Source organism: Cloeon dipterum, chromosome X (assembly GCF_949628265.1).
Source record: "Cloeon dipterum chromosome X, ieCloDipt1.1, whole genome shotgun sequence".
NCBI classification, from domain to species: domain Eukaryota; kingdom Metazoa; phylum Arthropoda; class Insecta; order Ephemeroptera; family Baetidae; genus Cloeon; species Cloeon dipterum.
The window spans coordinates 26,051,749-26,066,728 of record NC_088790.1 but is presented as its reverse complement, the minus strand read 5'-3'; the positions used below and the strand labels follow the sequence as shown (position 1 = coordinate 26,066,728).

Below are 14,980 nucleotides of genomic sequence, written 5' to 3'. Positions count from 1 at the left end.
GTCCTGATAATGCTGGTGGTGTAATAAATGCTGGGAAAACAATGCGAAATTCGGAAAGTTACCGCCTCTAACAATAAGTAATGTAACTCGACTGCTTCAAGGTTTTAGGCGGTTTCATTTTTGAGACGCACTTTTCGCACTTTTCAATTAGCGCAGTTGTGTAATATTTTTTTCGCTCAGTATGTGTTATTAATTTGAAAACCGCCCGTTGGCTCGCAGCGTAAAGGCTACAGGAGGTATTTTCGCATTTCCGGACTCTATGGTAAAAGATTGCAAAAAGTGGCCATTTTCACCGGTGGCTGACAATATTTTAAACATGAATTTTGATAATGCTTAACAGTCCGGAAGACATTTTCCTCCTGCACTTTAAATTTTGACCCTTTTTACCGGTGGCTGGCGCAACTTAGCCCACGGAATCTAAAATTCCTGCCGGATGGCTGTGACCTTTAGGGATGTTTCCTTCGACCGGGTTTTTGGTATTAAAAAATACTAGATTTGTCGGCCGATTTTTTCATGAACACGAAACCGAAATGTTTGGCGTCGAAACAGCCGAAATCAACCGCCGAAAAGGGGGGCGTAATCGAGGGAATACAATATGGTGGCGCACCACGCCCCCTATGAGCGGCGAGCAGTGCCTGCCATGTCTGTGCCGCCATATTGCATTCCCTCGGTTACGCCCCCCTCTTCGGCAGCCGATTTTGGCTGTTTCGACGCAGAAAATTTCGTTTCAAAAAATCGGCCAACAATCTAATATTTTTCATACTAAAAAACCCGGTGCCAAAAAAAGAAGGAAACATCCCTACATGATTTCAAGCTGCATATATGTAATATTTCAATTTTTGCAACAATTCTTCGAATAATAATGGAGATTAAAAAATTATAAGAGGCAAATAAATCAAATTGAAGTCTTCAAATTTATATATTCTTGTTTATTCTTGCTAGGGTCGAGTACATTGAAAAAAATTACAAGATTTTGAAAGCAAATTTTCACTCACGTTTACACAAAGATTGTTTGTTTACATTTTGTAAGATTTGTATTACAAATCATCGACTTCCGGTAGATAAAATTGTACTCAAAAATGTTTCCGCGTATTGCTCTCTCGCGGTTTTACCCTTTATCTGAGAAACGAATAAAACGCAAACGAAAAAATTGCGTTGTAAAAAATCCTTTGATTCGCAGTAATCTTCGAGCAGTGAAATAATTTCAAAGAAAATCGCACAGCGCGTGCCAACTTTGGTAAGATGTTTACAAACCATACTGTAAAATTGACAACACGACACACAATCATTGAGGAATTCGTTCTCCTTGTCGCCAGCCGCGAAAATGCGCACATCATTCCGTGATAACGATTTCGAGAAACAAAGTCCTCTCCTATTATCGCATCCGTAATCTCATTTATGCAAGTAATTGCGTGGACCCACCAGCTTTTTATCTCACACTCTCCAAAATATTGGCATTCTCGAGGAGGCCGAGAGTAATTGTCGCAATGACTTGGTACTTTACCGCGAATGAAGCTTTCTCGTCGAATTCTCTCGAGATAAGAAAATAGGTTCGGTTTCTGCAAATTGACTTAGCAGATAAAATAATTAGTTGCTATCTGACAATGAATGAGGCAATGGAATGTCGCATTTGCGTAATTGAAAAAGGTCTATGACGTTCCAAATTCTTTCCTGAACACGGAGACTTTCTTCAGGTTTTTGAGAGGAGAAAAACAGAAAAAAGTCCTAGACGCATATAAAGAAAGTCACTGTTTGGCAGGAAATTAAGGTTTTGTCTATGAAAATATTTTGAATACGAAAATAAATTTTGTGCCTTTGTTTACAGTCTTGAATTTCAATATTTTTAACGCTAGAAAGAGTTTCTTGTTATTGTCCATTGCGACTCTGACGTAATCTTTACCCAAAATACGACTTATTTACATTTTTACAGCATTTTGTAAACATTGATCCAAGGTCCATCAACACCTTTTCCGTTTTTACCTCAAAATCAAGCACAAAAAATTCAATTTTTTTAATTTAGAAAATGAAATTTCTCGTGTCGTAAATTTTTTGTCCAATTCGAAATTGGATGGTGCCAGCGTCATGGTTTTAATTATTTTTTTTATTCAAGGTGCAACGCTCGTGACGGGGCTGGGTCTGCGATAATGGACTGGCGCCGCGGGAGCGCTCGGAATTTTTCCGCGAAAAGTGGAGCATGGGTTTAATCCTACACACACTCGCACTCTCTTTATGTGCTGCACGCTGCGTGCATGTGAATGGTTTGTTTGGATTGGCGATGTGTTGGGGATTTTCCTGGTAGCGGTGACGTCAATTGAGACACACACGCTGATAATGCGCGCTGCACCGTCGCCGAGATAGATAACGCGCTGTTCAAGTAAAAACGCTTGCAGTCCTGGCGCCACACAACCTTTTTTTTATCTGGCCGCGCGCGTCATCGCCTGCGCTCCATTGTCTTTGCGCGTTTTTCGCATGAATTTCGCACTCTATTGCTTCGCCGCGACGCAGGGGCACCGTCTTATGTCGTCAAAAAATTTATTGGTTTAATTACGCAGAGTGACGCACGTGAAAAATAAATTGACGTGCCTTCAAACTCGGCTCGGCCAAATTAACGATCAAAATTTATTTTTTATTTTCAGCCGAGTAAATAATCTTCTATTTATAAAAGAAGATGGTAGTTGTAATAATAGTGCAAGCGGAGAAATTCGAAATCCATTAATTTCTAACGTAACACGAAGGAAATTTATGAAATTTATTATATTAAGAAAAGGAAGACTTTCAGAACCGCTTACGTAACCAAAACATTATAATTTAACTGTTGTCAATAGCGTCAATCATAAGAATTTGTTAAGATAACTCAAGGAAATGTAACACGTTTTTAAAAATTTTATATTGATGGTGTGTCATAAAAATATTAAATAAAAAATACAAGACAAATATAGCATCAATATATTTTTACATCAGTTTTTTGTAGCTCTTTTCATTATTCAAACTCTAAAACCACGAGCAGTGTTTTATTTCAAAACTAGAGAGATCCTAAAACGTCATCGAACGTAATTTTGCTTCCCATGACTCTCCCGCAACCGATTGTTTGGTGACTATACTTGTAGCTAAAGAGTTAATTTATCGATTTACCCTCGCGAAATCACGTTAGTTGTTAATTCAAACTGATTTAAAAATAAGAAAGAAAAGATATAGCAGCTCGATGAGCGCTGATTGGCTGACGCAGCAGCTCGCTGTGAATGGATCTCCTCTGCTGACATGCGCGTTGCGTCAGCCAATCAGCGTCGAGAATTTTTTGAGCCGAGCTATTATCTCCGATTTGCGTGGTTTCATCCGCAAATAATGTATCAGTTATAAATAAATCAACTTTTATACTTAGTTTCTTCGATTATATAACGATGGACACGCATCAGTAGCAAAATGAAGAGTGATTTACGAGAATCATTTAACATCATATGGGGTTCTAATGGGAGCTAAAAGGCGTTCGGCGAATTTTTGGACTCTGCTTATCTCTCTTTAAGGTCTCTAAGTCTAATCAAAACCAGCGGGGGCCAGATTCTTACGAAGCGAGAATGGCGCGAAAAAACGGTCACGTGAAAATTCGCGAAAAGAACCAGGTTTTCGTCAATATTGTGACATAATTTGCATTAATTGTACTAATTGTATCTTTCGGATCGTAAAAACAAACTCTTGACACTCGTACGGCAACCCAAAGAGAGCTTTTCGTTTCCCACCTTCAGACGCCATCTTGTATCTGCGCAGTGCGAACCAATTTTATCGCACATCTGGACCCCGCTGATCAAAACCATTTATTTTTCATTTAAATATTAAACCGATCTGTTCTTGTTATGAATTTTCATTTTCTTCCTGAAGTAAATAATCAAATAATTATTTATCACTTAATAAACAAAGGTACATAAATGTTTTGAGACGGTTGATAGTTCCCTCAATCAGAATTATCGAGAAAAAACAGCATATTATAATCATATGCTGGTGGCTGGCAAGGTTGTCGCTGGTTTCTCGGCGGTCGCTGCTTCTTCTTTCTTCTGCATAGGTCGGATAAAAAGTGCAACTTCAGGCTTGCGAGCAGGCTTGCGTCAATGGGCAAAAAATGCCGAGGCATAAACCGCCAAGGAAGGCGCGTGTAATCAGCATAATCACGCTGAATTTCAGCCAGCTTTGTGCGCAGCAAATTTCACCGCTTTTTTGTGTCGACTCACGCCGATGAGACGCGAATCCGTTTCTGCAAACACTCGCAACTTTGTCCTGTTTGGTGATTTAAACCGCTCAACGTGAAAATGCAAAAGCCTCCTCCGCCTTGACGTCAGGCAAGCTGGAAATTTTGGATGCGATCGAGATTTGCGGCAAAATCAGGCACGAGCGGAATAATCTGCACGATTTTGGCCTGATTTTTACATACCGGATTTTCCTCCACATATGGTTTTTGTTGTTTATTTTCGAGCTTATAGGAAAACGATCAAAGAAAAGGGGTTTTATTTTTAATTTCATTTTATTTTCACGAGGAAAAAACAATTTAAAATAATCGATTCTTATAGATGTTTCCTGGCGTATTAATCGATTTTAGAAAGGGGTTAAAATTGACTGCTCACATATCAGAATTAAAAAAAAAAATTGAAATGATTTTCCCTTTCCAATATACTAAGCAATAAATAATTTATCAGTGAAATCTGCAATTACCATTGCTGGCGAGGAATTTAAATTGCACGAACAGTTGGTATTTGATTATTTTATATGTCGGTCAACACCATCTTCTTCGCAGCTTGAATTTTACTTTCAAAGTGCAAAATAGAAAGTTTGAACAACCTTGCTGAAGGTGTACGCAGAGTGTAATAAAACGTAGATGCACATCAAGCAGGTTAGTTTGGAATTTCCTTAGGCACTTCGCGCGCCGCGACGTGTTACAAAATTAATTATTCAATCGTGACGGACAAATAAAAAAAAAAACATAACGTATAATATTATGCACGGCGCTTCTCACTGCGGAGAAATGTTGACTAAATCTGAGGTATTTAAAAAATGGGCCAGAGATGAGAGATGAGCAAATATTCTAATTGATTGATTGGTTTATTACCAGTTAAACGTTTCTAACGGAGAAAATTTAGGACAGATTTATTTTCGAATCTCCATGATGAATTCCAGAGCATAAATAACGTTTAAAGACCGTCTTTGACGACGTTTCTGAGCGTACCAATCGATTCTTGAGGGTCGAATCAGGTAGAATGGATATTTTTTCCGACCAAAAAGTCCAGAGCAACGTGGGAATACTTTTTCCCGCCAAAACAATACGAATGCGAGAAGTGCGCATGCGTCAGAGCTGGTTTGAGCACTTGCAGAGAGATCGCCTTCTTTGTCAGATCCAGCCAGCTCTGACGCATGCGCACTTCTCGCATTCGTATTGTTTTGGCGGGAAAAAGAATTCCCACGTTGCTCTGGACTTTTTGGTCAGAAAAAATCTCCTCTTTACCTAATTCGACCCTCAAGAATCGATTGGTGCGCTCAGAAACTTCGTCAAAGACGGTCTTTAAGTTTGAAATGAATTTGTTGAGTGTCATTTAAGGAATGTAAACAAATAATCGCATCAGGTGCAAAGTGCAGCAAGGAAACCCGCGGACGCAGCAGAGGAATGGCGAAAGCAGCACGACACCTTTCGGCAAGCCGCGTCGTTTTTCTGCTTGGAATGACTCAAGCGTATTGCTGACTGCGTGAGTGTCGGAAATTAAAATATTTTCATCGTCGTGCTGCCGGGGCATGTGCTCTCGCCGCTATATTATTGTTGTCATGTGATAAGGCTCGTGATCGAATGAATTTATCGGAGGCATGCCCCTCGGCCGCTCGCTCGTCACCAAAGTGTCAACAAAGCATAAGCGTGCCATCGCCGCACCAGTTACGCAAATAAGTTAATATAAATATTTTTTACTCTTTTATCGCGATTTCAAAAAGAAGCAGAGTGGCCTCGGCGCCATCCTCTCGGCGCAGCTGCGCCAACGACAAAAAAAAACAAACAAAATAATAATAAAATCTGGAAATGTTAAACTAGGTCTTGGAAACACGGCCGTTATAATATTGCGCGTCTCTTTTTCGTGGATAATCACACAGATTGTTCGCCTGATAAGTTCGGGCAAACACAACTATCAAAATAAACAAAATGCCACGGCCCTTTTCATGGGAAAACGATGAGTAATCAAAATGAGGGAGAAATAATAATAATTACTTTTATTTTCGAGACGCCTAAATCAAATCTATATTGATTTATCAGAACCTAAATTCCCTAAATTCATATTTGCTCGCCGATAAAGTCGTTGGACAAATCTAATTCAATGGGTCTCTCCAAACAACTCTGTTAGCCTTAGACCTTCAAACCGCACAGATAAATTTTCGTTTGTTTTTGTTTTCATGTAGCAGCGGCAGAGGAAAACGGAGAAATATAATAAGGAAAATCCCGCACCGTGGAAATCGGTGATATCAAAACAATTTGTTATCAGAAGAGGAAAAAAGGCAGACGTCAGTCGGAGCGCCAACCGCAGGGTACAGCGAGCGGTTCGCCGCAGGAAAGGAAAATTGATAAGAGGACAAGTACAAGGAAAGAAGAGATATTCAACATAAATTACATTGTATAATATTTCACGATATACGGTTAGTTGTAGAGCAAATTTGATACTCAGGCCGGCAGAAAAACATTTAAAAATGAAACTGTGGCGCCAGACGGTCCCAACAAACAATACATATTTGGTAATTGTTAATAAAAAAAACATACAATTTGTTTTGTTGTTGAAAAAAAGGTTGGGAGGTTTGTCAATATTACTAAATTTAACATAAAAACAGGACGTTTAGAAACGATTGCTTTGATTTCTGGCAACATCTTAGACTTTTCATAACAGCCCATTAAAACGTAGAAAGAATTTAAAAACACGACCAGGAGAAAACAGCAACTAACTTAGAAAAAATTAATAGTGAATTCTTTCCGGGAGTAAAAGCGTCCTATGTATTTGTTGTCAAAACAATACGACATAATTTTGCTAGTCACCCCTACAAAAATAACCATGAATGTGCTCAAGCAAAACAAGGAAAAATCTGCAAAAATATTACAAAGTAAAAACAAACACACGGCCAAGCCACGTTATGAATTTATCGTCAATGTTTCCCTGCGAGCAGGATGCGAGGAGCGCAAGGAAAACCCGGGGTTTTTCCTCCTAGTTTGCGTACACACGATACACGATTTCCCCTCGCGCCGTTTGTTTGGGTGTGCTGCCGTGTCGGCTTGGCCCGCCACAGCCAGCGCGCCAAACCTAGGTGCACGGGGGGAGGGGTCGCAGGGGGGCGGCAGAGGGGGCCAGACGGCGGATGCAGGCAGGCACTGAATCAGAGCAAAGCGCGCGCACTGCTGCTGCCGGCGCGGCCGCCGCCCCCCTCCTCCTCACTCCCCTCCGGCGAGCAGCCGGCTGTTACTACGGCCGCCGCCATAACAGCCGCCCTTTTACTATATGGTTCATCATCCTACATTCGAACAGCGCGGGAGGGGAAGCGATCGGGTCTTGCCTGCCGCCACCACCGTCGTAGAGAATTCGATTGAGCGGCAGTCGTGTAGGTTGAGCGGTTGGAGTCGCACGCGTCTCTGTCGCTCGCTCCGCATTCAACCTCAGCAACCAAACAGCAGCCAAGCGGCGCACAGTGTCTCACGTGCCCACCAGTTCAGTGTCAGTGTCCGGTCCTGCGTCCACCATGACCTACCGCGACCAGTTCGACCGGCTGTACCGCGTCGGCCCGTGCCTCGGCAAGGGCGGCTTCGGCGTCGTCTACGCCGGCCTCCGCAACGACAACCTGCCCGTCGCTATCAAGCACATCTCGAAGCAGAAAATTTCGGACATGGTCCTGGTGAGTGTCCCCGTTCACTTGAAATTGTAATTCGGCGGAAAATTGGAGAAAAATGAAATTCGGTTGGGTTTTAAAAACGCACACGTGACCTCTCACGGGTCGCCCACATGGGCGTCTCGGGTTCAATCTTTTGGATGCTGCACATCATTTTAATCTGGACCTACTAAAGTAATGATTATTATTGCATAACAACAAAAATGTTTTTGTTTACATTCAAACCCGGATTTAAAGAAAAATAAAAACACGGTCTAAATTTCGCCCTTTTTTTGTTTTGCTCAGATGGGACACCAGCGCGTGCCCATGGAGGTGTACCTGCTGTCCAAGGTGTCCAACCTGCCGGGCGTGATCGGCCTGCTGGACTACTACGAGCGGGACGACAGCGTCATCATCGTGATGGAGCGTCCTGAGAGCGTGAAGGACCTTTTCGACTACATCACCGACAAGGTGGTGCTGAACGAGTTCCTCGCGCGCGACTTCTTCCGCCAGATCGTGCACACCGTCCTGCAGAGCCACAAGGCTGGCGTCATCCACCGCGACATCAAGGACGAAAACATTTTGGTCGACCTCAAGACCAACAAGCTCAAGCTGATCGATTTCGGGTCCGGCGCCCTCCTCAGGGACACCGTCTACACCGATTTTGATGGTGAGTGTTATTTTATTTTATTTTATCGCCGCTCTCGGCTTGACACAGAAACGCCAGCCTGGTAACCGCGCGCGCTCACCTACCTTTCTCCGGTGGTGGGGCCGCATTCCAGGCTGGCGCCTCGCGCTCCTTCGTTCGTTTGCTCGCTCAAGGCCTTTTTCGCACGGTAAACGCAACGAGAATCGCGATCACGCCAATTATTTATAGTAATAAAATTAACCCCGTGTTTTCTTTGCGTGTTCTCAGGTACCAGGGTGTACGCTCCGCCCGAGTGGATCCGCTCCGGCAAGTACTTCGGCCGCAGCGCCACCGTCTGGTCGCTGGGCATCCTGCTGTACGCGATGGTGTGCGGCGACGTGCCCTTCGAATTGGACGACGAGATCCTGCGCGCCAACATCGTCTTCAAGAGCAGAATGACGCCCAACTCGAAGCCGCTGAGGCTGAGCGCCGAGTGCATGGACCTGATCAAGCAGTGCCTGCGGCTGAACCCTCGCGAGAGGCTGGACATCGACAAGCTGCTGCTGCATCCGTGGTTCCGGTGCCAGCTGCCCGAGTGCGAAGACGAGCTGATCGCGGCGGAGCCGGCGTCGGCCGAACAGGCCGACGAGGAGGTGCAGTACGGCCCCCTGCCGCCGCTCAGTGTCGCCCTGGGAGAGGAGGCCGCTCCTTGACCTCACGGACGCTAGATGGACAATTGATAGGGGCGCGGGGCACGCACACCACACGTGCCTCGCTCGAGCTGCTTTTTTTCCTCCTCTTTCGTTCGGCGAAGTTCGCCACCGTGAAGGCTGTGCTAGTGTTTTAAGACCGAGTCCGTCCGCGCCGAGCGACGCCAGCGTGCGACCCCCGGGCGCCGCGGCCGCACGCGCGGACGGCAAAAAAAAACTCTGTGATCGACCAGGAACTGAAACTTCCGGTCCGCGCCGATGGCTCTGCGTGTGTGTGTATATATTTCGCGTGCGTGCCAAGAGCCATCGCCCAATCTACTTAAGAACGAATTCATTCATTCATTAATCGTCGTGCGTAATTTTGCGTGGGTTGATACATGTAGAATGTTTGTATTCCTTTCTTCGATGATGATTTGGTATTTTTTTTTTATTTATAAACGCGCATACGAAGCTGATGCCATAATGACTGACGACTTTTGCTCTAGGCAAAATGTGTTCTATAAGTTCCTTCCTCCTTAATTTATTATCGTGCATGTTTACTACACAAAACACACTTACATACGTCATGATTGAATGCAGTTTATGCGCAATAACTACTCTCTCGTACATACACACACACACACACACTCACTCACTCACTCATACGGATCGTATACCGCGGGCTGCCGCGTGGCGTTTCATGCTTTTCGAACCAGTGATCGGTAATCTCTAAAAACGCGCGGCAGCCCCGTTGCACCTTGGACAGGTGCGAAATCCTCTCAGAACTCTCATCACATCGCTGAGTATCTAATTTATGTGTACATTGTGAATAATATAGTGCGACTTGGTGTAAATTATTATTACGATTTAAGACAGGTGCGAGCACATACCGAGATTGACTGTATTTTTTATACAAAATGACATACTACAACAAAATGTGTAATTATAACGATCATAATTATTATGTACTGCGCAAGGAACATTTTGACGAAGTGTAGAGCCCGCCGTCGAGCGGGTGGCTAAATACCAATAAATGTCAAACCACATTTATTCATAATGAAAACAAACTGATTTTCCTTCAAAAACAAACCAACCCAGATAGAAATTCCAGCAATCTGAGCAATCTGCCTCGATTCGATGGCGAATTCTTAGCGACCTTGAGCCCAGGGTTCAATGCCTTTCCGAGGTACATACTTGAAAATTCCCCACAGCTTTAGCAATTTATTGAAAATACATTTAACTGCGTCGTAACTTTCGAGTCGCGTAACAGTTTCCTGTACATTCCACAAATGTAACCAAGGGGGAAAAACAATAGTCTGCCCGAAGGTGGAATATCAAACGGATAAAAGTGGCGAATCCTTGAGAATCAAAGGTCTCTGTGCGAGGATAAGCAGCAGCCGGCGGGAGGGGGGATGCACCTGGCAATGGCCGACCTTCCTCTCCCCTGAATTTTGCACACTCAGCGCAGTTCTCAAGGTGAACCGCGCGCGAGCGCGAGAGAGAGAGAGAGAGAGAGAGAGAGAGGCGACTGCCCCGTCACAATTCACAATCGCAAAGCAATGAACTCCAGCTTGAAGGCAGGCGCCGTGAGGAATTTCTGCCGCGCGCGGCGTCCTTTGTTGCTACACTGGCCTTGCTCACCGCTCCCCACACCCCCGCACCACCCCCGACGCCAACCTACTTTCTGGGGTTTTCTCAGAAAAAAGGCGCGAAGGCAAAGGCACCCTGCCTCCCCAGCAGCATAGCGACAATAGAAAAAAAAATATACCGACAGCTATGTTGAAATAAATAACGCAGCAGCCAAGAGTAGAATGTAATGACCGTTCTGCCTTCTTCCATCTCTCCCGAGTTTTTAAATAATCATTGACGCGTCAGCTTGGGCTTGTTTTTGTTTGTCCAACTATAGATGAAAATTCATTTAAGGCGAAATTGATTTTAATTCTGTCAAAATGTCGATGATTGGTTATTATTTTTTTCCCAAGTTTACCTTTCCACGAATTTTTATCAGGCTGTCAGAAATGACATATTCCTTTACAAGGTGCAAAAAGAGCTTAATGTCAACAAAGCATTTTTTTTATTTTTACGAACAAAAAGCTACTTGGCGTGTTTGTTGCGATCGCTCGCTTGTTTGTTAGACAAAAAGGAATGCTTGGATTTTCGCTGAGAACAAAATTGGATCTTCACGGTTTCTCCTTAGAGCAATTTTTACCTACTTTGTCATGTACAAGGACACCTTTTCACTTTAACAACAAACGAGACCCTCAGGTGGAATTTTAAGGGGGAAGATGCTCCCGATTTCACCCGAGCTTGCCAAACAAGGCTTCAGGCCACCCGGTATATAGAAATCGTTCTTCCCAAACAAAACATTTTGTCAGCCATGTTTTGGTCAAGAAATTCCTCAGATTTTGTTGGTATACAAAAGCAAAACATATTTCTTCACAGGAAAAAGGTAAAGAAGAGACGCTTTACTGTCGAAATTGGAATTTTCGTTTCTCAACCGCCTGCTTCACAATTTCATTGGGGGAAAATGCAATTGCTTTGACAACTATTACGCATCCCCAAGGGTTTAAAAATTACGTAAAATCAGCAGGAGTTATTATTCAACAATTTGTAAATGAAAACGGCGTGGAGATTGTGGAGAAGTCGGTATTTGAGGCTCGAAATCGGTTGAGCAGCGCGTCGTTGGCGGGCAATGACTTTTCCAGCTCAGCGAGTGCAGTTGTTACCGCGTCCGACGGTGCATCCTTTTTTTATTCCTCAGCTCGCTCTTTATTCCACTCAAATTTTTCGTCAAGGGAATTTCGAAGCCGCCGACTGGATCGGGTGCGGAGGAGAGGAAGGGTAATTAACGAGCGATTTTCGCTCTCTTAATTGGGGATCAAACGAGGAGCGAGCAAGCGCTGCCTGCACACTTGAGTTACCCTGAGAATCATCATGGGAGGTTGTTTTATATATATTTTTTATTTTATTCTTCACTATACGAGCGCAACCTCTCCTGCAGAAAGGCAGGCAGGAAATTTAATACGTGGCAGAAATCATTTTCACGCACCAGAAACGATTTAATTGGCTGCGGCTATATAGCGGCTAATTATGAGCCGAAATATCAAGTTTTTCTAGATCTGTTTCAGAGATAGCTTTCTTTCGCTGAGCTCTGTTAAATTGGCGCGGTGAACAGCTAATTGCGCTGTCGTAGTGTCAGATTAATAGCATTATCTTGTATTGCAATTATGTTTTAAATTATATCATCGCTTTAATTTTAAATTTAAATTCAAAATCTGAATCCATCGGTTTCCTGTTTGGAATTTAAGGACGTGCTTCAATTCCGGCATTCTCTGTCTAATGATTCTCGCGGAAATTTGCAATTTGGACGGAACCAGGAAGGAGAGCGAGCGCTCACGTGGTCGTTCACTTTGCATAACCTTCCGCAGAGAGGCAGTTAAACTAGCAGGAACCATGAGCACGCGCGGCCGTTGCATCTAGGCCGTTTAGCGCTCAAGGTCAGGGGCGAATTTTCCAGGGCTTTCCTAACCGATTTTTTATTTTTCAATAACAGCAGGAATAATATTTGGATCACGCACCCCAATTTACCCGAATAAACAGTAAACATTGTTAATTGGAAGGCAAATAACAGGTTAGAAATAGCTTTCTGTAAACTTTTTAGTCAAACTGAAAAGGTCATGTAACGAAAAACAGTCTTAAGAATTAAATTTAAATAAAATTTCATTTTTGAAGAACAGATTTTATGTGAAAACAACACTGACGCAAACTGCTCCAATTTTTTTTATATAAGTGATTCTTTGCGTCTTATTGTTCAGATGTTTGCCAGAATAACAAAATATTTAAGAATATTTCGTATAATATAGAAGTGGAGAAATAAAGGTTACAGTTATTTTCAGAATAAAAATACACCTACTTGCCCAGTTATTTTCTCAACTATCAGCCCGTTTCCCAAGCTAAACCCTGATATTTCCCAATTTTTTCCCGCCTCACTCCGCACGCAGGAGATGCGGTAGAGAGCTGCCTGAAAAATGACTCAATTAGGCTAGAGTTTGTATGCGCGCGGCAGGTTTGTTGTTGTTGTTGCCTGGCGAGTTTATACACCTCGCTCGGCGGCGGCGGCGGCGGTCATTGAATCAGGGTCCGACCTTCCACGGCGGAGACGCCGAGAGAGCAGCCTCGCCAGCCTCCCAGGAATGCCTTTCATCTTACCTCCTCCTCCCCGGCATTCTTTTTTCTCCATGAAAGGAGAGGAAGGTTGGTTGGCGCGCTTTTGAGCCGCACGGCAACACTCCGGCCCGGCCGAACACTACCCTGCCGCTGACGCCTGCCTGCCTGCCTGCACGGAAGGTCTCCACGTCTGAAGGCCACACGTGGGGCGCAAAACGGCGGGAAACGCGCGCAGGAGGCAACGGCCGGCAGGTCCTTGGAGCCGCCGCCGCCGCAGTCGGCGTCGTTTCGTGCCGCTAATTTTCGCCATTCTCGCGTCTTTCCGAGCGAATCGCCCTGAAGTTTGCACGTGGGAGCGGCGCCGCCACCGCTATACGTGCAGCCTAGCAAATTGGTTCAATCGGCGTGCCTGAGGAGAGGCGTGCGGAATGCAGCTTTCCGTTGGCTTTCCTGGAAAAAAAGGGAGAAGCTCTCAAATAAATAATATGAAGTCTGAGAGGAGAACCAAACAGACGTTTTTCCTTATAATGCGCGCGGTTTGTTTTGATATTTGATACACCGGCGTACAAATCACGGCACTTTAAATTTCTTTGCGTTAGGGGCTGGATGGAGGGTAGATGGAAAAACTGAAGGCTTTGTTGCGTCTGCGGAGATTGCTTTTAGAGGTTGGCAGTCGACTTGTCTTGCTTATAGTAATTTTATTAATTTAAAATGGTATTAAATTTATCTTTACAAATTTTTATTTGGTCTCTTTTCAAGCGCCTAACAACAATTTTCAAACCAAAACACCAAATAATCTGTTTTCTCTCTAGCTATTTATTTTTCAGTTAAATACCGCACCCGTCATTCCAAATCCGCATATTATTGCAGCGGTAGGAAATGCAGTAGTGGTCGCGGCGCGACCTCATAGCTCTTGATTATGTGATTGCAATGAAATTATTGAGGATGTTTACATATAGAGGAAGGTTGGAGAGGCATATACCTGCGCGCTATTTGAAATTGCAAAACAAACTCGTCGCGGATTACGCGTTTCAATGAATGAGTGGCTCACTGACCACCTCTTATGGGCTGTTGGCCTCCATTAACAAGCAGCAGCGAATCGTGCGAGTCGCAAATCCACCTGTCGCCTCTCTATGACAAGAGCGGAAACAAAAAGCAATGGCAGCGGAAAGTGAAATTTGTTCAGCAGGGAAACCACTTCAGTTTTTAAATGGCTGAAAGGGGAAAGGCAACTCAGCTGATAGTTGATTGTGCATATGAGGTTCTTCTAGCGAGTTTTCTCTTTAGAAAGAATTCAAATCCAGACTATCACCGGGGGCGCGCAGATATGACGTCTTGTAGAGTACGGCGGGAAAGTTAAAAATGTAAAATGAAATTGGCTTGGAAAATTTATCATGAAAATATCTTCAGCACAATGAATAATTTTGTTGTTATTTCTTTATTGGTGAATCGACCATTAGATGGCACATCAGGCTGATGGAAATGTAACAAAATACGCGGGAATGAAATCATTAGGTCGGCACGCCTCTTTTTCGACGCTTCTGATTGGCCGCTGGGCTGTCTCCTGATTGGCTTCCATTGTTTCGACGCCATAATTGACTTCTGACCGGCGGGAAGCAACACAGATCGC

The 14,980-nt window shown here is 43.8% G+C and overlaps 1 protein-coding gene across 1 annotated transcript; it reads left to right on the top strand.

Moving 5' to 3' along the window:
- The first annotated feature begins 7,565 nt into the window (after nt 1-7,565).
- On the top strand, nt 7,566-10,250 carry LOC135945943 (serine/threonine-protein kinase pim-3-like). The gene is made up of 3 exons (XM_065493894.1): nt 7,566-7,893; nt 8,173-8,536; nt 8,783-10,250. The coding sequence occupies exons 1-3, from the start codon at nt 7,741-7,743 to the stop codon at nt 9,205-9,207; spliced, it is 942 nt and encodes a 313-aa protein (XP_065349966.1). The 5' UTR covers nt 7,566-7,740; the 3' UTR covers nt 9,208-10,250.
- Nucleotides 10,251-14,980: the final 4,730 nt, after the last annotated feature.